The sequence below is a fragment of the Siniperca chuatsi genome, linkage group LG14 (assembly GCF_020085105.1).
Source record: "Siniperca chuatsi isolate FFG_IHB_CAS linkage group LG14, ASM2008510v1, whole genome shotgun sequence".
Classification (NCBI taxonomy): Eukaryota; Metazoa; Chordata; class Actinopteri; order Centrarchiformes; family Sinipercidae; genus Siniperca; species Siniperca chuatsi.
In genome coordinates this window covers 21,862,429-21,885,406 of record NC_058055.1, presented here as the reverse complement: position 1 = coordinate 21,885,406, position 22,978 = coordinate 21,862,429, and the positions used below count along the sequence as shown (strand labels likewise).

At 38.6% G+C, this 22,978-nt stretch overlaps 1 protein-coding gene across 2 annotated transcripts in view; it reads left to right on the top strand.

Moving 5' to 3' along the window:
• Window positions 1-22,978, top strand: part of trim37 (tripartite motif containing 37) — a 30,872-nt gene that overhangs the window by 1,215 nt on the left and 6,679 nt on the right. Inside the window, exons 2-21 of one of the 2 annotated variants that reach the window (XM_044221705.1) lie at window positions 286-366; window positions 1,601-1,702; window positions 2,688-2,728; window positions 3,272-3,388; window positions 4,759-4,846; window positions 5,231-5,353; window positions 7,128-7,287; window positions 8,630-8,697; window positions 10,422-10,546; window positions 11,248-11,298; window positions 12,187-12,268; window positions 13,247-13,323; window positions 14,406-14,585; window positions 14,738-14,852; window positions 15,624-15,815; window positions 16,795-16,928; window positions 17,198-17,280; window positions 19,513-19,734; window positions 20,551-20,859; window positions 22,361-22,510. In XM_044221705.1, the coding sequence (XP_044077640.1) occupies window positions 346-366; window positions 1,601-1,702; window positions 2,688-2,728; window positions 3,272-3,388; window positions 4,759-4,846; window positions 5,231-5,353; window positions 7,128-7,287; window positions 8,630-8,697; window positions 10,422-10,546; window positions 11,248-11,298; window positions 12,187-12,268; window positions 13,247-13,323; window positions 14,406-14,585; window positions 14,738-14,852; window positions 15,624-15,815; window positions 16,795-16,928; window positions 17,198-17,280; window positions 19,513-19,734; window positions 20,551-20,859; window positions 22,361-22,510 (2,440 nt within the window). In that variant the 5' untranslated portion in view covers window positions 286-345. The remainder of the gene's footprint in view (window positions 1-285; window positions 367-1,600; window positions 1,703-2,687; window positions 2,729-3,271; window positions 3,389-4,758; window positions 4,847-5,230; window positions 5,354-7,127; window positions 7,288-8,629; window positions 8,698-10,421; window positions 10,547-11,247; window positions 11,299-12,186; window positions 12,269-13,246; window positions 13,324-14,405; window positions 14,586-14,737; window positions 14,853-15,623; window positions 15,816-16,794; window positions 16,929-17,197; window positions 17,281-19,512; window positions 19,735-20,550; window positions 20,860-22,360; window positions 22,511-22,978) is intronic. The other variant, XM_044221706.1, reaches the window with a different exon arrangement.

Here is a 22,978-nt window from a genome sequence, read left to right as displayed (position 1 = left end):
GTGGCTTCCTGGAAGGTGGGTAAAACATACAAAAACCTAAAATGGTATTTCTTTTTTTTAAATGGTCAGCAGTGACATTAAATATACACTGCAGTCTGTAAGTAGTAGTACAGTGGCACATTTGTGTTGTTTTGGCTCTCTACTCTAGCATGCATTGGATTTGAAATTAAACAATGACTAAGAGTGATTAACAGAAATATTAAATATAAAAAAGTGTGAATCCTGGGATGCTTAAGCTTAAAGCACAATTAAAGTTAGTTACTTAAACATTGCTTTTCTTTTTAGACCACTGGCTACGACTCCCTTTGATTTGTTCCTGAGATCAAGAACTTCAAACTGGCTGAAATGGATGAACAAAGTGTTGAGGTATGTATCACACACCTCAGATCATGTAGCTGGAGATGCTTTATCATTCACTTCCCTACTAATGCTTCTAATGTCTGAAGACTGGACAGTGTATCAGGTGTTAAAAGTGAGTCAGCTGGGCTGATTGATCAGGCCAACAGCTGGATGATGAAGTCTGATAGAGTGCTGTAGAGGCACGACCAGAGAAGTCAAAGGTCAAACATTGTTTTGGAAAACACCCTGATCTGCCCTGACCTTTTGGGATCCCCGGCCAATGACTGAAGGCTGCTGCTTGAACTGCCATTCAAGATAAAGGGCAAATTAACAATGAGTGTTTCTGAGAGTAAAGTACAATAAAAAAAATCATCATAATTTTGAGATCAATCTATAAAAGCATTTGCTGGCTTCAAATTCAGCTTCGCTCATGTTGTAGCTTGTTGATCTTATCCAAAAGTAATTTCTCCTGGTAATCAGAACAGATCATAATCAGTTACAAAAGTTGCAAATCGCTAGGAACCACCTACAATAACAAAATACATTCATTTTGATAAATGCAGTATACATTTTTTATTATTTTATTTGATCTGTTTTATTATAACCATATCTAATCAGATAGTTTCATTGAGATCAAGATCTCTTCTGCAAGAGAGACCTGAGTACAGCAGAAAGACAAGAACAGAGATAAGACACACAACAAAACACAGCCAGTCACACAGAAGCACATACAAACTGCATCAGAAACAATCACAGACATCTCTAAAGAGGTACAAGAAGTTTAAATTCATCCAATGGAATGAGACTTTCAAGTTTTAGCGTACTTTGTAACTCATTCCATTTATAAGGTGCAAAGTACTGGAAGGCAGTTCCCAAGTTCAGTATTTACTCATGGTATCAAGAGTTAGCCAGTCCTGGGATCTGGTCCAATGAACAGTGGCTTTACATTTGAGAAGAGATGTGAGATACTGAGGCAGCTTCAGTAGAATACATTTAGATTCATGTGCATACAAGATTGTATCATCTGCATAAAAATGGATATTATACGTCTGTTTTACTCGACACTTATTAAGTACAACTGTACAATCCAACATAATCCATTAAAACAGCTTTGCTATAAATCTGCTAACCTTTGTGAAACATATGATGTTTAGTTTTTGTTGACACTGTCCGAGTGATGTTGATTCAACTCTGCGGATACTTCTGCGGCTATAGTTAGTGTCAAACTGAGCCTACTCATCTCTCTTCTGTCCCTGTGCAGAGCATCGCTGAGGTGTTTCGCTGCTTCATCTGCATGGAGAAACTGAGGGATGCTCGTCTCTGCCCACACTGCTCCAAACTCTGCTGCTTTAGCTGCATACGAGTAAGTCTGTTTCCACCAGGCTGGGCTCAGAGAATTTCCTCTTCACAGCACCACTCTACATTCTGCTATTAGTAGTACATTCTGGTATTACACACAAACAAGGGTGCAGATCTTATTACAACTTAGGGAGGGGACCACAAACATGGAATTTTCTCAAGAAGTTTTACGGTTATGATCAATGTAACTGCAAGCTAGCTAGCTCTAAATATGGATCTGGCTGGGGATAAGTTAATTCACTTGAGAAGGTAAACACAGTCTGGTTACGTTTTTAAACATTTTATTCTGTTGATGGGTAGACTTTATCTTTGTTTGAACAAAATTACTTAGAAGGCACAGGACTAGCCTATGGTCACCAGTCACCAGCCACTAGACTCACTGAAAACTCACATGCTACAGATATGCTACAGTGATGGAATCTGGGAAACGTAGTACAATAGCAAGCAAAGGTATCAGCATGAAGTAAATCGTTGATTTCCCAAATTGCCACTTCGTTTTGTATATGCAACGGTTCAGACCACTGAGCAGAATACATGGGGGGGACATAAACAAAACCTTCAAAAAGTGTTGTGTTTATGTGTGAATTATTTCAAAAGTGGAGTCGGCTTCTATTAAATATATATTTTCAATTACATAATTTATTGGGTGGGGCAAAGTGGAACCCATGTGCACAAAAACTTAATTGTGCATACATTTTGCTAGCCTGCATTTCTCAGAATCAGTTCTGGCAGAACAGGACAGATATAAGCTTAATTTTGTGGGGTTAAAGGAAAGTTGCATGCACGGTTTGGTATCCTGAACAGGGTATTGCACTTCCATAAAATAGGGGAACTCACAAGAGACAGTTTAAAAAAACAAAACAAGAATGGTCAAATCGAAACACCACAGGCCAAGATATCCTGACTGTATGTAATTGAAAAGGGCAGCATGTTTGCACTGGTTGTATTTAGATGCAGTTATCATTAAACTGGAATCTCTTGTTTGACAGCGATGGTTGACAGAGCAGAGAGCCCAGTGTCCACACTGTCGGTAAGCACCTACTAACACACATCTGCAACCCTCCTTACTGTCTATCAGTTTTCATAGTGTGCAATTTTAAAGAAAACATGATACGGGAAAATTATTTTTCATAGAAGTGTAACCAGCGTAGAGGACATGTCATGTCATGTCCCATTCAGTTGCATCTTTCAAGATTTAATAGTTTATTGCCATTTCAACGTATTTGATAGGAATTTGCTTTGATGAGTATACATAAAACAAAACTAGTAACCTCAGGACATAACATGACCACAGAGTGACATGACCATATTCAAACAATAAAAAGGTAAGATTAATAAAACCATTGTTCCTTTAGGGATGCTGTCAACTATGATGATGATATGTACCACTGTGTACTGTAAGAGTCCTGTGGACGAGAATAATACGAACACCACTTGTGTAAAGGAGTGAAAGAGGCAAACAACCTCTGGATAAGTTCTATTTCAGCAACTTGGTATTGTTTAATGTTTGTTACGTTGTAAGGTGTGTGCCATATGGTAAAGTATTAAAGGACGTGTGTACGTCAACACACAGGGCTCCACTCCAGCTGAGGGAGCTGGTCAACTGTCGCTGGGCAGAGGAAGTGACCCAGCAGCTGGACACCCTGCAGCTCTGCAGCCTCACCAAGCATGAGGACAACGACAAGGACAAGTGCGCACCTCCATATTACTACATATTACTTTCCCAATTTCTGTACAATTTACACTATCTTTGGAAAAACACACTGGCAATCGTCTAATCTTCTGCTCAAAATAAAAATGTCCCCACAGCTCTAAAGGAGCTCAGGACTCATCTTGAGGATGGTCGCTATGTTACAAATGATTTCACAGTATAAACTTGGAATCTGTGTTTAATGGCTAACCTGTCCGGTATTTAGAAAAACAAAGAACATTTTTAGATCCTGTCAGCGTGTCGGGACATTTACGTTTTTAAGCATTTAAGCTTATAGGTATTTAATAAACTCAAAGGAAAGAATACTACATGCAAACAGTTGTGTGCAACAAATTAAACATCAGTATTGATGTTTCTGGAAAACCCTGGATTGCATTCAGTGACGTGAGACACTTTATTAGTAAGACTCAGCCTTTAATCTGCCTGTTACAGCCTCTGCCTTAATCATTAAAAGTTGCATTTAAATGGAAATTTCAAACTGCATTAGATACGAAATTGTAGAGCAAAGTGAAAGAGACAAAACTCAATATACATGAGAGGGTATTTGTGGTTTTTGGAGAGGAAATTATGAAAATTACAAAAATTGTGGGTTTTGCACTCCCTGCAGTGTTTATAGACGCTCTGTGCTTAAATGCAGAGATGAGTCTGATGTTCAGATGTTGTCGTGTGTGCCTATATAAATATATTTTGCTTCAAGGAGTGGCTTTTTTGCTTACTCTTATTTGGCAAGAGATTTGTTTGGGTGGTGTAAGAGATTGAGATAGCGTCTGAAACAGGGCTGCTCACCTCAAAAGCGTGAAAGTTGGCAACCCTGAAAACAATATTTAAACACACAGCTGGTCTGTAAACTGCATGCTGAAACCTGCAGCTGAAAAGTTGATCTAGTTATTTAATAATGGCATTTCAGAGTCGGTTACGTGGTAGTGTTAATGAGGTTTGGAGAAGGTGTCTTTGTTTCAGTATGCAAACAAACACACACACACACGCTAAAAATCCTGGGTTCCTGCAGGTATTTTTCCCAGGAAACGAGCAGATTTTTTTGTAAAAATTCCCAAGAAATACCAGGATCCCAATTCCCGGTATTTGACCCTAGTGTTCATACTGCTTGTTTTGTCTTGCTTCTCCTCCAACACATTCTACATGTTCTTCCTCCTGCTCCTCCTTCACCATATCCATCACTGTTATCAGCTGTCTCCTGCATTTATAAACTTTGAGTTTTCATAAACTTTGTAGAAACTCTGAAGTAAAACAGGCCAACATTTTGAGCGATGACTGGTTTAAAAAAAGATTCTAAAAAAGCTTTTTCTGTGTGTATGTCATGTTGGTGTCCTGTCATTATTGCTTTGCAGATGTGAGAACCACCATGAGAAGCTGAGTGTTTTCTGTTGGACCTGTAAGAAATGCATCTGTCACCAGTGTGCTCTGTGGGGAGGCATGGTAACGTTTCACATATTTTATTTTTAGATTGTAACTTTGTATGCAAACAATAAACACCCATAACAATCACTTACAATTAACAATTTTCCAGAGAGCAAAAGTAGGATTTCAACTAATGATTATTTTCATTACTATTCATTACTTAATCTGCTGAATATTTTTTCAATTAATTGATTAATGGTTTGGTCTATAAAAGGTCAAATAGTAAATCAGAATTTCCTAATGCCCAAGGTGATGTCTTTACAATAGCTTGCTTTGTCTGACCAACAGTCCAAAACCCCAGGATAGTCAATTTACAATGACATAAAATACAAAAAAGTGGCGAAATTTCAAATTTGATATACTGGAACAAGACAATGATTGGTGGGTTTTTTTTGTGTCTAGCATGGTGGCCACACCTTCAAGCCTCTGGTGGAGATCTACGAGCAGCATGTGACTAAAGTGAAGGAGGAGGTTGCCAAACTCCGCCGTCGCCTCATGGAGCTTATCAGTCTGGTACAGGAAGTGGTGAGGACTGCTTGTTTCTTTTTATACAAGAAATAGCAAAATCTAAAAGACCAATGGCCATGACATTTGCTGGTCACTTTCAATCTTCTTAGAGGATGAAACCTCTATTTTGGATGCTCTTGTGAGCTTTCCTGTAGCGCCACCCTTTGGCCAAATTGTCATCTATGCAAACAATGGACCTCAAGGGGGGGAGGCGATCAAGGGGACGTGACAGTGATAGAGGAGGAGAATAATATATAGTACGTGACAGCAACTTACATTAAGGTCCTGAGGCAGCTGTCGGAGTGAGAATTTTCCTAGCAACTACTGAAATGCCAAAATATCCCAATAAAATCATATCTTTAAAAAAACATTGTCAAACCTCTCAGTAAATTTACCAGTGATGATGATATGGTGAACAGAATAGTTGAAGTAATAGTGGATTTCTGTATCTCATTAAATCCATTCAGATTAAGGCCTTATAATTCTTAAGTGAAACCGGTGTTTTTCCACAGACTCGTACAACAGGTCTGGACTACTCTTGAAATTTGTTTGACCTATGTGAAAATTCATGAATGTGACAAGTGACAAATCTGCTCATACCAGTGGTTCTTGCATGAGGCCCAATATCTCGTAATCTTTTGGGCAGATTTGTTAAATGTGCTCAGTGCAAGAAAGTAGCCAAGAGTTAGCAGTAAATGTGCAGTTTTACATGTTGCCATAATACAAAAATATAGTCACAAAGCAAGGAATTTTACTGGTTCAGACAGTAACTGTAACTGCTCAAGTATGAATTGAAAGCAGACGCAGTAACAGATGCATCAACAGCACAGGGTTAAATGTAGAGAGGCGGATAATAAATGTGTTTCTTGTTCTACCTTCTAAAGACAGCACTGTAACAAATCAAGCATTTCAAAAAATAGCATTTCTCATGCACTGAAAAATAAAATCAGTTAAGTAAAACATGAAACACAGTTAATGAGCCACGGTTATTTTTTTGAAGAGAGATGATGAACCTATAAAAAATGTGTTTTCAGTGAGGATTGTTTTTTGCTTGTATGAGGCAATGAGGGGGAAAAAACCCTGAGAAACCACAGTAATCATCAAACCATCTGTCAGGTCCTCCCTAAAATTTCACGTTTATTAAAGGGATATTTTGTTTTTTTTGAAGTGGGGTTGTATAAGGTATGTGTATGTATGTATGTATGTATGTATGTATGTATATGTATGTGTGTGTGTGTATTTTTAGATAGGCCTTCTTTAGGTGGCTAAAATATGTTCTGCTGCTGACCCTGTCCACAGAAATGCATTGCTTAGCTTCCGTGCTAGTACAACTCGCTGCTTCTCCAAACTGGAGGCGTGCTGACCGCTATCTACTGTAGGTAATACACTGACTATGGATAAGTACCTCATACAACCCCACTTCAAAAAACCCGAACTAACTATCCCTTTAATGTCAACTGCTTACAATATCTAACAAAATACAGTTGGTGATTCCATGGTCATGATTGAGGTCATGGAGTCATTCAGCTACCACTTTACTTACTTGAGGATCAAGGAACTGACTAGAGGACTAGAAAAACATAAAAATACCTTGCTTTAAAAAAGATTTAGTGTAAATGTGATAAATTAGTTACATTTTTAAAACATTTTACAGAAATGGTTGAAAGTTCAGGTAGTTTGGGGTTCAAGTGTGGCTGACATCCACTAGATGGCACTAACATGTTGATATTTCTTTTGAGAACTGACATCTGGTAGATGAAGCTGAAGTGTTAAAATTGCACTTGTTGGTCAGCTTGTGTGTGCGTGTGTGTGTGTGTCTGTGGGTCAGGAGAGGAATGTGGAGGCTGTCAGGGGAGCGAAAGACGAGAGGGTCCGAGAGATCCGAAATGCTGTGGAAATGATGATCGCTCGTCTAGACAACCAGCTCAAGAACAAACTCATCACCCTCATGGGTAAGACTCCTGGACACTTCACTGTCACAAAGCAGCTGTGTTGATTCTGGGTTTATAAGACACGCCTAACAGCTGAAAAGTGCATTTTACACACTGATGGTTTTATTTAGACGGAATTTTTTTGTCAGTGTTAAGTATTTTTGCCAGCTACATTGGTATTTATCAGTAGTTTAAATCTTTACATTGAGTTTTATTAAACCAGAATTTAACTTTAAATGGTGAAACACAGTTGATTTTAAATTTTAAATCTGGTTTTGTCATTTAAGCCAATTTTACCTGAACTATTAAATAACCTTAGTCTTAATTTAAATGAATCCTTAGCCCCTTTCAGACAAGCACCTCATTACATAAATGTGATGGAAATTTTACATGTTGTTCTCATGTCTGACTAAGAGTCACTTTTACGTAGAAGTCACAATGGCAATCTTACTATGTCAAAACTGTTAATATTTCTGTAACACTTTCAACACAGCACAAGTCTGAATTGAATGTTGTCAGATTAACGTAAAGGCTGCAGCAGCGCAATAAACAAAGACATTAAATATGTATCTTGTTCTCTCGATGATCACTGTAATACATTTCTCAAGTGCAGTATCATCTTCTGTGCTCAAACAAAATAAAATCAGTTTAATAAACTAGGAAACACACTGAAATAGCCATTTCAAAGTTGTTGTCACGGTGCGGGGCAAAAGAGGTTCCTTACACTTTCAACTTACATCCATGCCACCTGCATGGATAAATGAGTGAATGGATATCCTGCAAAATGCTTTACAGCATGAGAGTAAATAGGAATTAAGGTCCTACACAACGTCTTGTCACTCTATGCTTGTGCTCTTGTTGTTATAAAGTTATATATGAGACAGTAGAATTCTCTACCCAATAAATGATGAAATGGTCATTAATTAAGTCTTCAATAAGTTTTATCACAGATGCCAAATACTGCACGAGCATGTGGCTCTTTCTGTCATTGTCATGTCTGAATAAAGCCATAAGAGACATTAACGTAAAGGTCACCTACGTCTGAATGACAAAAAGCCATCCCTTTAACAGCTAGATGAAGACAGCAATGTTAAGTATTCCATGTCTGGAAGGGGCTCTTGTTGATGCAAAACACCTTAACTGGCACTACAGTTTGTAGACTCCCGTCTGAAAGCAATCAGAGGCAGCTTTTTATAGCTACGGGCAATATATATATGAAATATGTATCTGAACTGAGTGGATGCATGCACTCAGCGCCCACATACACAACCTGCACACCCAACCACTCACACTCACCAGCCTCCATCAGGGCTGACGTTCAGCACGAGTACGCTGAAAATAGAAATGCGTTCCTCCCCACCAGGCCAGAAGACGTCCTTGACCCAGGAGACGGAGCTGCTGGAGTCTCTCCTGCAGGAGGTGGAGCATCAGGTTGGTAGTCTACAGCAAGGTGTATCTTAAATCCCCTCCCACCATCAAAACAATGATCAGATTCTATATTTTAATAGTTAAATAGCTAACTATTTCTAATACCAAATTACTGTATATTTGAGGTGCAGAAGAACTACAAGCTGACAGATTAGCTACTGTACTAATAAAGTTGTTATTGCTAACACGTTAGCATACAGTTGCTTATTTACACATCCAACAGACATGAATTATCATTAATTTAAGCTCATGTTTGTGTCCAGCTGTGTCCAGTATTCGCTCTCCTTTTAGCCTTGTTTTGCTTCCTGGTTTGGTGCAGGGCTGGTACTGTGCAGTGGGTTTCTCTGGGGTTGTTTGTTGCAACAGCTGCCCGCTGCTGCTGGAAACGAGATTCCTAAGATCAGTGAACCATATAGTAAAGTTCCAAGCTGTGAAATCAAAACAATGAGAGACTTGTGTTCGCTGCAGAGTTGGTGTGAATTCTATGTGGGTTCTTCGCTGTAAGCAATTTCTCACATTTTGCATATTCATTTTAGTGGAGCTATTATACAGCATTTCTTTCATGTTATATTACAAATAGGACCAGCAGGCCATGGAGCCGAGATTGTCTGCACTGAGTGTGCAACAAATCGACAGATGCTACTGTAGCACATGTAGTTTGGTTAACTTGATGTAATTAACTGTAGGATTGAAATAAAATTGCTATTATATTACAGAAATATTTGCAGTGTTAAGGTGCATTTCCTAAATTAGAGATGGATTATTGACAGAATACTGTATTCTGTTAAAGGACATGTCTGGTGATGCTCTATATCTTTCTTATTCTGCACAAATTCCATGACCAGCAATGAATTGATTCCAGTAATACATATTGCCTGTGTAGGCAAAGCCTGATATATCTTGTTCCTTTGTGCCATAGAGCTCCATTGTTGTCCAGAAACTTTTAAAAACACACCTACTGAGTGGCATCAGTTTGTTCATTACCATAAACATGGGCACTTGTAGTTTAATTTCAGTCAATCCTACATACACAATCCTGCTGCTGTAAATACTCACTAGAGCATCAAATGTGTATTAATCCACAGCTAAAAATAGTCCTCAACAAATACAGTATTTACTCTTGTTTGAGTAACATTTGCTAAAAACTACAGTGCCCAGCTGAGTCTTAAAAAAAAAAAAAAAAAAAAAGTATATATTCGTGACTTATGCACTATGTATTCATTAGGAACTGATGGAAATGGGGCTGAGAGCCACAGCCAAAGTGGCGTGAGATGGATTTACATATTGTTGACTATGAGAGACTATGTCTCTGCTCATCCTTTTAATAATCCATCAAAACTCATAAACTACATTTAGTTTATGCAGAAATGCTTTGATAACAATCCGTGGCCTGTTTGATGGAGTTGATTTGTTCCCTACCGACAAATGAAATTCTAAACAAGATGTTAACACCATCTTTTTCTTCCAATACTGGAGTAAGTACAGGTATACCTACTGGGATATTGTAAACGGTCGCAAAACTAATATTAGTTACATCGCACTGGATCATTCATTGCATATAAAGATGCTAATTGAATTTGCTTCAGTCTATGAGATCCACACAACTATTCCTGACAGAAACTCAAGTATTGATTAAACTGTTTCCTTCATCCAGGCCAAAAACAATGTGCCATCATGGATGTTTTAGCTGCATGATGATTTTTTTGCTATTTGTGTGTGTTGAACAGCTTCACTCCTGCAGTAAGAGTGAACTGATCTCCAAGAGCCCAGAGATCCTGCTCATGTTCCAGCAGGTCCATCGGAAACCCATGCAGTCCTTTGTCACCACGCCAGTCCCTCCTGACTTCACCAGGTAATCTGCACATTTATTTATTTATCTATTTATTTATAAATGAATCATTTGAGACTATAAAATGTCTGAAAATAGTTAAAAGTGCCCATTTTGTCCAAAACCCAAAGATATTAAAACACAGGAAGAGCAGGAAGCAGATATTCACATTTGAAAAGCTGGAAACTGAAAATGTTTGATTGATAAATGACAAATTATTCATCCATTATCAAAATTGTTGTCAAATAAATTTCTGATCAACAAATTGATCAATTGACTAACTGTTTGAGCACAGTATTTCCAGATGCAAAAACATGAATGTTTGCATTGTGGAGCTGAAAAATGGATTGCAGTATGAGGTAGATAAGTAATAAATAATGAATGTCTTTTTTTCACCGTCATTGATCTCACAAAATAAATCTGTATCCCACAAACAAGCTACATTCAGTTACATTTTGAAGTGAATTTTACAGTGCAAACGTAACTGGAACATACACAACCACCTCCATTCCTTTTCATAAAGTAGTTTCATGTCTGGACCCCATGTTTACACTTACATATTGAGAAATAGAAAGGATGCTGCTTTGAGTATTCATTTATGTTTAATGTATTTAGGTATGTATGTCTATGGATGACTGATAATACAGAAGAGAACAGCCTGACAGTGTGAGTAAACTACAGCTTTATTCAGTGTGTGTAATCAACCTTCCTCTGTGTGCTTTCAGTGAGCTGGTTCCTGCTTATGACTCCAGCACTTTTGTTCTGGTCAACTTCAGGTAAATCCTCTCTTTGGTTGCATTTAGCCATAGCTGCTGCAGCAGACATTGTTAATAAAAAAATAATAATAATAATAAAAAAGACCTCAGTGCTGTTTACTATTTATTTATTTTGTCAGCTGTGTGTGCGTCCTAGTAAATAATCTAAAAATAGGAGTAGACAGATGTCTAGTTTGTACCGTTAAAAAAAAAAAAGTTTATTTTCAGGGAGAGTGTTTTCCCTTTAGATGTGGAGCGTGCATACATCCACCTTTTTAGGGGTATCTACACTTTTACACGTTTTCAGTGGCAGAGTTATAATTATTGTGAAGATATATAGGAGAATCATTTGTCAGATTTTTTGTGTCAATCAGATTTTTAAACAAACTTGAAATTTAGCTGATAATATTCAAAATTATTCAGCTGCTTTAGCTGCATCTTTCATTACTAGTTATACTAGTTAAACAGTATTACTTTATGCTATTTCTTTGTCACACAGAGTAGCCGACAGTGGCTGTATTCACTGTGGCTGTTATTACGACGCAAACCTTTGCAAGTTTGCGACTTTCTCTTTATTAAAAGCTGTGTATCTGAAATGAAAGTCAGTGGGGTTCGGTGGTTGTTTACAAAGATGATGAGGAGTCCTTTGAAGCAGTCTCACCCACCGCTGAATGTATTTCAAGAGCTTTGTCAACTTGAAAGTTGAGACTTAAACATGGAGGGCCCCAGCGGTGCCCCAAAAGGTAAATGCATCAAAACAGCTAAAAGTTTATAGGATGTAAAGAGCTGCTGCTATCACTTTGTTGAAAATCACTAATTAACAGCTTCAAATAGGAATACCTTGTCATAGCAGCCTAATGTGAAGTTGTGTCCACAATGTTTGATATGTGTGTTTTTGTGTGTTTGTAGCACCCTGAGGCAGCGGGCTGACCCGGTCTACAGCCCTCCTCTACAGATATCTGGGCTCTGCTGGAGACTCAAAGTCTACCCAGTGAGTTTCCCATCTACTGATGTTTTCCATTAAAGCCTGGCTACACTGTTCAGAATGAGCTTTATCTTCTACATTATGTGCATTGCTTTTTTATCTTTTTGGTCATAATTCATTTATTAATAATCTAATTTCTAACAAGTGAGTTTCAGTTAAAGAAGTTTCAGGCAATACTTAGTGTGAAAACATGACACCGGGGTTGTCATCAAGCCATGAAAACAGTATTTCTGTTAGAAAAGAGAAACTTAGAGCAGCAAAGTGGTGAGTATAACATGATTAATGTTGTACTTATTGAATTAGTAGGAAATGTATGTCCTGAATTTATTAAGACAACAAGTAAACATGGAGGAAATGTTGAGTTTATATTAACAACAAACACCATCAACAGCAAATTCAAACGGGGGCACTTCAGAAAACAAGGAGATATAAGATATAATATGCTTAGAAAACAGGGAATATTAGAAATAAAGACCTGCCTGTTTCATATGACGGGCTGGTTCTCTCTGCAGTTGAGGTAAATAATTATTTACTGTATTAATAACCATTGTATTTGCTCTCTTTAACAGAAACACTGATGGTTTGTGGGTGTACTAGAAGAGTTTAGCTTGGGTTAGCTAGCCATAGAGCTAACACATAAATTACATACAAATAAATGCACATTACATATTCAGCCTGCTCCTTTCCTATGTTGCGTACTATGGAAACAGGATGTGTTCTGTGAGCTAATTGTTAGCTGCTAGCCACCACACTGACGTTCTTTCACATCATAGTAAAAAATTATGCATGTGCTCGCTTTGCACAGGGGACTTTTGCCTAGGAATTGTATTCACCAGCAATTTATGTTTTAGTTTGTTCTCCATGTGATGATGATCGGTTACTGTATTTCTGGAAATTCATAAAAAATATCACAGGGTCTGAAATACTTTCCAAAACCAGTCCACGTGTCTCTGTGTTAGTAACTCTTGTAATGTGTTTCCTCAGGATGGTAATGGTGTGGTCCGTGGAAACTACCTCTCTGTATTCTTGGAACTGTCTGCTGGACTCCCTGAAACATCAAAGTATGATTTTTTTCTCAATAAATCTCCTTTCTTACTCTACAGTCTTTGTCTTTATAGTTAATTTAACCTCACCTCAGACTTATGACATTTAAAATGCCTTAACTGTGGCTTTTTAGAGTTCTAGCTTTTTCCAACATAATGTAATTAGTTTTATTTTGATGAAAATGTGAGAATGATGACACACAGGCACAACAAGGACTTCTCAGCCCACTGAGCTGTTGTGATCATGACAGGATGAATTATTTTAGTTAAGTTAAATGATAAGATATGTTTTATTTATTGATTTATTATTTATTATTAACAAATTCCATGAAAAGACCACAATTAAACAATAAATTGATCCCACTAACAAGTATTGTCTGTATATCCAGAGCCTGATATATCTTTTTGTGCTGTAGAGCAAACACATGTTCTGTCATTACCATGAACACACACTGTAGTTTATTTTGAGTCAATCCCATATTCCATATACACCGTCCGACTGCTGGAAATACTCCCGAGAGCACCAAATGTGTTATAATCCGTGGCTGAGAATAGTCACCAACAAATACACTATTTACTCCTGTTTGAGTAACGTTTGCTAAAAACTACAGCAACCAGCTGTTTCAGGAAAGCATTTAGCACTTTTTTTTTCTTTTTTTTTTTTTTAAATGAAAGTATACGTATATTGGGACTGAAAGCCACAATGGAAGTCAAGAACGTTTTGAGAGAAGGACTAATACATTGTTGTTTTCGGTCTTTTTATGGGATTTGTTGACAATAACAAAAATATAGAATATTGCCAGCCTTATCATTTAAGCATGTCTGACTGCATCTAAGATGACATTCAGAAGAAGGAAAATGTTTCTAACCTACATGAAAAGAGGGTTCAGTAATGTCTAGTTTTCAGTATTAGCCAACAGTGTTCCACAGCGTCTGTCTGTGCTTTAGCTGAACTCTGTTTCCACAGTCTTGTACAGTTTGCTGTTTGTTGTTTTTCACAGCAACATAAAAAAGGTTACAAACTCCTGGACATCCCACTTCTCTTCACATTTCTCGTTGTGTATTTCCCTGTGTAGTAATGTTGTCTTGGTTCTGTGTAGGTATGAGTACCGTGTGGAGATGGTCCATCAGGCCTCCAGTGACCCAACCAAGAACATCATTCGGGAGTTTGCCTCCGACTTCGAGGTCGGTGAATGCTGGGGCTACAACCGCTTCTTCAGACTGGACCTTCTGGCCAGCGAGGGCTACCTGAACATGCAGACTGACACACTGGTCCTCCGGTGGGCTCACACACACACACACACACACACCATCATCATTCTGTAGAGCATGCTCACCTGCACCACTCTGATAATAAAGAAACAAGTAGTAAAGCTGTTCTGTTGTCATAGGGTAATAGAGTGTAATTGGTTTTCATGTGTGTGCTCCACAGCTACCAGGTTCGCTCACCCACCTTCTTCCAGAAGTGCAGAGATCAGTACTGGTACATCAGCCAGCTGGAATCGGCCCAGAGCGGTTACATCCAGCAGATCAACAACCTCAAAGAGGTACAGTGTGTGTTCTTGTGTTTCTCTCCTTGTTAGAATCCATTTGAGATTTTAGACTTTCGAAGTGAGAACAGCTTTGTGAAGTCAGGGAATCTGGGTTGGTCGTCACATTTTATACCTCACTAACCTGCTGATGCATCAAACAATTACAAACTCGTGTTGTGCACCCAAACATTGTTCAAACACCATAATTATGTTTATTTATTTCAGGACAAAAAAAGTTGTCTATGTTTTTGCATAAAACTTGGCCACTGAAAGAGGATATCACATATCGCAACAATAATTTTCATTGTTGATTAATCTGCTAGTTATTTTCTCAATTAATCGATTAATTATTTGGTCTATAAAACATCAGAAAATAGTGAAAAAGGCCCATCTCAGTTTCTCAGAGTCCAAGGTGGCATCTTCACATGTTTTCGACCAACCCAAAGACATTAAATTTACTTTAATGTAAGACAAAGAAAAGCCGCAAATATTCATATGAGAAGCTGAAACTAGCAAATGTTTGTTATTTTTGCTTGAAAAATTACTTAAACGATTAATCGATTACAAAAATAGTTGACGATTAATTTTCTGCAGCTGTTTGCATTTTGTTGCAGCTCTAATATCACAATTATTATATGGTAATTTTTTAGACAAACATGTTTGTTTTGTTGGTGTTGTGTGTGTAATTACCATCTTTATTATTTTTCCTCGCTGCACTGAATAAGCTAGCATCTAGCAGCGACAGCTCTATCAATCTTTTGGACTGATTCATATTTCTGATTTCAGAGGTTGGCCATCGAGCTGTTTCGCCGCCAGACGTCGCGCAGCTCCTCACCCCCTGACCTGAGGCTCGCTGCGGGCAACACAGCCTCTGAAAGAGACCCTCGCTCGGTGAAGAGTGACGACGACATCCAGACCACTTTGAGCAACACTAAAAAAGGCGAAGAAGAAGAGAGGACCCAGCACGATGACTCTAATGTAAGGATGATGGAATATACTGCACCAGACTGATGTAGCAGCTTATTTGCTTCTTACTGTTAGTTGACTTGGTCTACCTGGTCAAATAAAGTTGTGCATATGAGGCGAGCAAAAGGGGGGAACTTGAATTATTTCCTTGTAGAGGCAATTGGTTTCACAGAACATATTGTTGATTTATCAAAACTTAGGGATGTCCCAGTCAAGTCCTTCAGATACTGCTGATACAGTCTGATCCCATATTTATTGTTTTGCTTAGAGAATATATATATATCCTCCATCGCAGCTTTACTTTTAATGGTTTCCCGCAGTGTTTTGTAGAATACCTGTAGACGGAGGTCTGTCATATGTGGAAGGTTGGGACATGTTTTTGTCTTCATCCGCAGCATGAAGAATATACTGAAGCTCTGCTCAGTACAATATTTTATTCACCAAAGGGGAAAGAAATGGAGATTTTCTTGATGCTTTCTCGTAGTTACAAGAACATTTTCTTTCTTTAGTGAATCCAATACACTTCAGTACTGTAGGTCAGTGAATTGAAACTGCTGGCTGCTGTTTATTTGTTCCTGTTGTTCTGTGGCTCAGTCATGTTTTAATTGAGTGTAATGGGATGTTTTTATAGGAAGTGTAACCAGATTGCAATTGGTTGCAACAAACAAACAAACGACTGTATCTCTTTTGACTGATATTGATAGTTAAAAAAAAAAAAAAAAGGCTTCTTTTACTGACCCTCATCCCTTGGCTCAGGAAATCTGTCAAAGTTAATTGTTGGGACATTTAAATAGTCCTCTTTTAAGTAAGTCCATAGTAGATTTTGGATGGAGGAAAAACATAACTGCACTGGCCTTTATGGGTTGACAGGTTGAACCTCTGACTACACCCAGCAGGGCAAGCCAGATTATTAGACTGGGTGAAGAAATGGGGACATCATTTCCAGAAAACCATGAGCTTAGTGTGATCACGGTGTCACTGTGTTGTTCAGGAGCTGTCGGACGGTGACTTGGAGGTGGACTGTCTGACAGAGGAGGAGGTGAACCCGCTGGACGGCAGCAGCACCTCGGGGAGCTCCACAGCCACCAGCAACACAGAGGAGAACGACATAGATGAGGAGACCATGTGAGTAGAATTTCTTACATTCTTTTCATGTAACATATCGTTAAAGTGACTCTTTTTACAAAAAAATGTATTGCAGTGATTAGAACATGAAGGCCTCAGTTTCTTTGCTAAGCTGTGGCAGAGGGATAGTAACACGAAGTGGGGATTGTGTACCTGCCTGCCTACCTACCTGTGGGGAGAAAAAAAAAAAGTTAATCTGAATAAAATTTACCACTTGCATAATTACTGAATACATTACTGTTTGTTTATGTTTGTGTATATTTGCACAGGTCAGGAGAGAATGACGTAGACTTCATTGGGAACCTGGAGACAGAAGAAGGCGAGCTTCCTGATGACTTGGCTGGAGCCACAGGTATAATTCATACACCAATATAAAGTTATTTTTCATAATTCTTTATGTATGTATCCCTGTTGTGTAGGAGTAGGTTTCATTGTTTACCTCTGCAGAGGAGATCTGTCTTTCTGTTTGTTAGCAGATACTGTATCTCAAAAACTTCCACAGAATTCAGTGAAACTTGGTGGAAAGTTTGGATATGGGTCAAGGAATAAACCCAAATTATACTTTCCACATCCGCATAACCTCAAGGGCCTGCGTGACATACATTTTGTTGCCTGCCCATGTCCTCAAGGGTCTGCGCAGATTCTCTGAACACCTGCATGCAGCCAAAAATTTATGACCACATTGCGACTGCACATGTGCCTATGCAGACACCCAGTGTAGTATAAACAGAAGTCTGTGTGTCCGCTGTTCGCGTCCATTTTGGAGTATATCAGGTGATAAGTGGTTACTTTTTTTGGTGCCACCATGTGGCATTAAGAGAGCTCCACATAAATCTTGAAAAGTGACACATGAAAGCAGAATTAATTTTTAATGGATTCCAAAATTCAAGACAAATCTATCTGTGTTCCACTGCCATTTTAGCCAAAACAGATTTATCACCATTTTTCTTTCTTTTTTTTTATTTTTTATTTTCATACTCCATAGTTTGGTACATAACATATTTGGATTTGGAAGCATATTTGTAATTTAACCTCATTCTCTACCGAACTTAACATTTCTGGTTAATGTTTAACCAGGGATTTAACCTGGAAGTGTTTTTTTAATTAGTTTGTATCAACAGTGAACAGCAGTAAGACCGCAATTAAAGACTATGTTCACTGTTGAATCTGCTGATTATTTTCTTAATCATTATTTTTCTTTAATCATTTCGTCTACAAAATAAGAAAATAGTACAAACAAAAAAATATCCATCACAATTTCCCACAGCCCAAGGTGACGTCTTTTGAAGATGTTTCAAAACCCAAAGATATCCAGACAAAGAAATTAGTGAAGCTGTAACCATCAAATATTTATAAATGTCCTGCTTCAAATAAAGGCCTCAGCCACTATTTGAGAATTTACAGAATCAAATCTACTTGTGTTGTTTGACTTCTGAACAGAACATAGTGATATGATGCTGGGCCTCAAAGCAGCTCCTTCAGTGTGTTTGACTGTGTTGGTGTTGAAAGGCATGAAGAGGATGAGTCATTGTTGATGCACTGTACCCCTTGCTGCGTGCTGATATAGAAACACTTGGTGTCTGTATGTGTAGATGAGTGGGGGTTGTGTATGTGTTCACTCTCTTAGATGTCAGTCGACCTCAGAAGAATGTTGCTGCACATTCTTTAGGTCCCACAGTGTCGTGGTTTCACCCACATTTTCCAAATTTTACTATGTTTTGTAATACAAAATTGAAATATAGTTTTCAGTGCAAAATTAAACTAATGGAATCTCTTGCATGGAAAACTGAAACATCCTGTTTACAAACAAATGCTAATAGGGCGGGGTGATATGGGGGAAAAAATGTTTTCATATCTGTTAATATCGATATAAATGAAATCAATATTTCTGTTGAGTTTAAATATTCTCTTAAACTTAAAATATGTAGATTTAAAACATCTATCCATCCATCCATCCATCCATCCATCTAAACAAAACATAAATAATGTCACTTTAAATCTGTTATGTTTGACGGCGTCTCTTGGCACCATATCTTTTTATCATTAAAAAGCAGCAGCATGTGTACTCAAACAATAGGTGGAGAAATGTCAATCTCGGAACCCATCGGCTATCGTCTGACGACGATTGGAATGCAGATCAATTTTTTTTTTTAAAAAGCAAATTTCTAGGGTTCCGAGATTGATAAAAATCTAAATCGTCGTCAGACAATAGCTGATGTGTTATGAGACTGCATTTCGGCCAATGCATTCTGCCGCTTCCGATACCGAAATCGTGTCCCTTGCCTACAGATTCTGCATTCTTATGTAGATATCGGTTTATAGAGATTAGAGAAATGCTAACAGTGGTTTATTATATATTCCGCTGAATTTACTGAAGTCACACAATTTGCTTTTAGTCAGGTTTGCGTTAAAAATGTTCAACTTCTGAAAAGCAGTCATAAAGGTAGCGTAGATGGGATTTAAACAAGTCACAAGGAAAAGTTGTGGTGGGGAAAAAGTTTAATTAACCTTTATTCTCTGCTCTAAAGAAAAGTACACCTATATATGAACTCTCTATAAAAACCGTCTTCTGCCTGATCTGCAGGTGGATCCAGCTCCAGTGTGCGTTCCTTACATCGCAGTGCTGCTGCTGGTCGCAGTGCCAGTAGTAGTGGAGCCACTGGTGCTGTTGGTCCAGGCAACAGCAGCCTCCTGGAGATTGACCCGGTCATCCTGATCCAGCTGCTGGATCTAAAAGAGCGCAGCAGCGTGGAGTCTCTGTGGGGCCTTCAGCCTCGGCCTCCTGTATCTCTCCTGCACAGCCAAGGTCTGTAAACACACTCAGCTCACTAACAACAAATCATTCCAGCTACACTGAGAATCAATACTCACACACAGGCTCCAAAATAAAAAAAATCCCTTTGGATGATCACAGTTCTACAGCAGCCATAGTTGACAGAGGTTTATCTTTTAAAGGGACACAATGACTTTGCTTTTTATCACTCTATAACTTACTTTTGAGAATAAACAAATTTTTCATTTCATTTCTCTCCAGTGAGACCATCTCAGATATTAGTGATGGCTACTATCTGTCATGTGCTTTTTCTAGTTTGTTTTATGCTCTGTCCAGAGGTGGCAAAGGCACAGCATAAAATTAAATCATCCTCCCCAAATCACAAGCAGCCACAGAGACAAAGACTTGTGTTCATTTACAGTGTTGCAAAGATGGAGCTAGAACTTCAGCATGGACAAGGCCAACTTAACATAAGGGTGGTAACAAAAAATCAGACCCTCAATTACAATAACTTACCTCCGTAAATAAAATAAACAGGGGAAAATAATATTAAAGGTACCCTGTGGAGTTTTTGATCACTAGTAGTGCTATGCGGCAATGTTTTTATGACTGGGTCCCAGTTTTGTTGGCATGTTGCATGTCTGCGATGTAATACACATTCCTGCCTACTTATTGAACTAAAGATGTGTGTTGAAAACTCAAATGTATGGGTTGTTGTGAAGCATATAAAGTATGTTAATGTATGGTGATCATAGTTGGGTGGCAGCAGTTTCTCAAAAGGATTTATTTTCTTAAGCTGTTCTCAATTTCACTCCTCCATTTCTCGTTCCTGTTTCTCGTCTCTTCCAGCTCATCCTCATTCAAGGAAAGAACGAGAGCGGCGACCTCAGGTCGTGCGTCGATCAGCTCCAGACTCAGGGGTCCTGATCCGCCTCAAGGCTCAAATGGCTGAGGTTCGCAGCAAGATGTCTGATGTCAAGAGCCAAGTGCTTGAGGCTCGGGGGTCCGGAGAGCCCAGGCCGGGCCCATCAGGGGGCTTCAGTGTGGAGGAGGTACCCTCCCACCATGCTGATTCAGAGTTGTCAGCTTGTCATAAGCCTGGTGAGCTGGACCTACTGGGGAGAGCAGCTGCAGCTCGGTCCAGGCCCTGCCGCCCTGGTGAGGACTGCTACACTGCTAATGCTAATAATGTTAAGCTGCTATACAGCTACAGTGCTGAGTGTTCCAGTGTTATTTCATGAAGTGTACGCAAACTGAAAATCCTATCTTTATCTAGCTACCTCTACGTCGGATAGTCTCCATAATTCTCATAATCTTTCTTTTTGAAGAAGTGAATTGAATGAGTTGTTTTGACTTTCAAAAACATCCCGAAATAACAAGCTGTGCAGAAACCATGCTGTTTTCTAGTTTCACGGCAGTATGTGCTGGTGGGAAAAGGAGCTGTGATATGTGCAAAGCAGACAGTAACAAGACTGAACATGAGAGGCCTCAGACAAACAAATATTTACAGATACTCGCTCCATCTGCTTAAAATAATGAAATGCTCCACTATGCCATCTTAATTTCTCATTTCATTAAGTGGCTTATTTAACCAATAATAGGGGATGTGTTATATTATTCAGTAGGACCGCATTAAAAATGAAAACAGTATCAACAAATGCTGTAAAAATTTTAAAATGTTACAGGCCAAGTAGGCATTTAGATCGAACACAGCCCAGTGTTAAAAAAATATGCAAGGGGCTGCGTTGGTGTGGGCGTGTTGCTTCATGTACTGGGAAGACAATGAAACACGATCTGGGAAGTCCAGTTTGACTCATATATTCGTGGATATCTGTATCAAATTTGGCGCTACAGGAATTGTCAGGGGTTCACCAAATTCATTGGGATACATCGTCTGGGAGCCATGGCTAAAAAAAAAAAAATAATGTAATAAGCTACTAATAAAGACTGTCTCTGAACTCTCTGGTAGGACCACTCCTTTAGAAATCAGTAAAGTATAAATAACTTTTGCTTTTTGTCAGCAGAGTTCACTAAAATCAAACTTAACATAAAAGCTCTGTGCAACTTTCCTAAATAATTATTTTTTTTATTTTATTTTTTTTTTCTCCCCCCATCAAAGCAAAATTGAAGCTCAGTATTTGTTGCTTCTGTAGCTCCAACCAACCTGACACCATTTGCATAAATAGTTAATAAGAGAAGTCAGCTCTTAGTTCAGATCTGAATATTGCTCTAATCATCATAATCATCATTATCTTAACCACGCATCATTTTCTGCTGCCACTTTGGATTGTCAGTGGAGGATTTCCAGACTCATTTCTCACTGTGCAAAAATTAGCCTAGGGTGGCTTTGGAGGCTAGTTTAGAGCAGTTCATCTATTCTGTGCTTTGATTTATTAATGATACAGATTACTGTTTTTGGCATGGTCTTACCCAGAGTTATTTGGATTCTGTATGAGCCTGAGATACTAAGGCAGGAACCCCAGACTGACTGTATTTAGACTAGACTACAGATGATGACGAGGCTCACAGGACTCATGCTGGCAGTGTCAATCTTTTTTTTTTTTTCATCTCCCAACAAGTGATGATTGCAACGTGATTCTACAGTTACTGGGTCCATAGATCTGAGATAATTACGTATTTGTCTTTTTTCTGTGTGCAGCCAGGAAATCTCTGTCCCCTGTCCTGGACAGCAGCGGCTCTCTGGTTGTGAAGAGGAGGAGTCCAGAGGAGCTGGAGAAGGACCTGAGAGGAGCAGACTTGGCCTCAGAGCTCAGCCTGCATATCAAAGAGGGGCTGGGAGGCGCAGAGGGTCAGTAGTTTTCTAACTTATGTTACTATTAAAACCTACATTAATGAATTTTTTTTGGCCACTTGAGGAAGCAAGCTATAAATACAGCATAAACATAATATCACCTTATTCATTTTATATGGCGAGCTTGTTAGCAAATAGATGCCTATTTACTCATCCAGCAAATCTGCAGCAACATTAGCATTCATTTGTTATGTTTGTGTTGGTATTTCTCCTCTAACTCCTGAGGGAAATTTCTTTCTCTTTAGCTGCTAAGAGCTCTACTATGTTCATCAGCTAGTTGCTAAGTGTCTGTCTGCTGTTTGGTGCTGAGCAGGTAGGGTACAGTGTTTTTTTTTTTTTGTTTTGTTTTTTTTTGGTGTGGGGGTTCTGAAAACAACTGCCAGCTTAAGCTGGAAACTTCGCTGGTAAGAGGGGCGAGAGTGAACCAGAACAGTGAAGTTATGGGCTGGAAAACCAAAACAATGA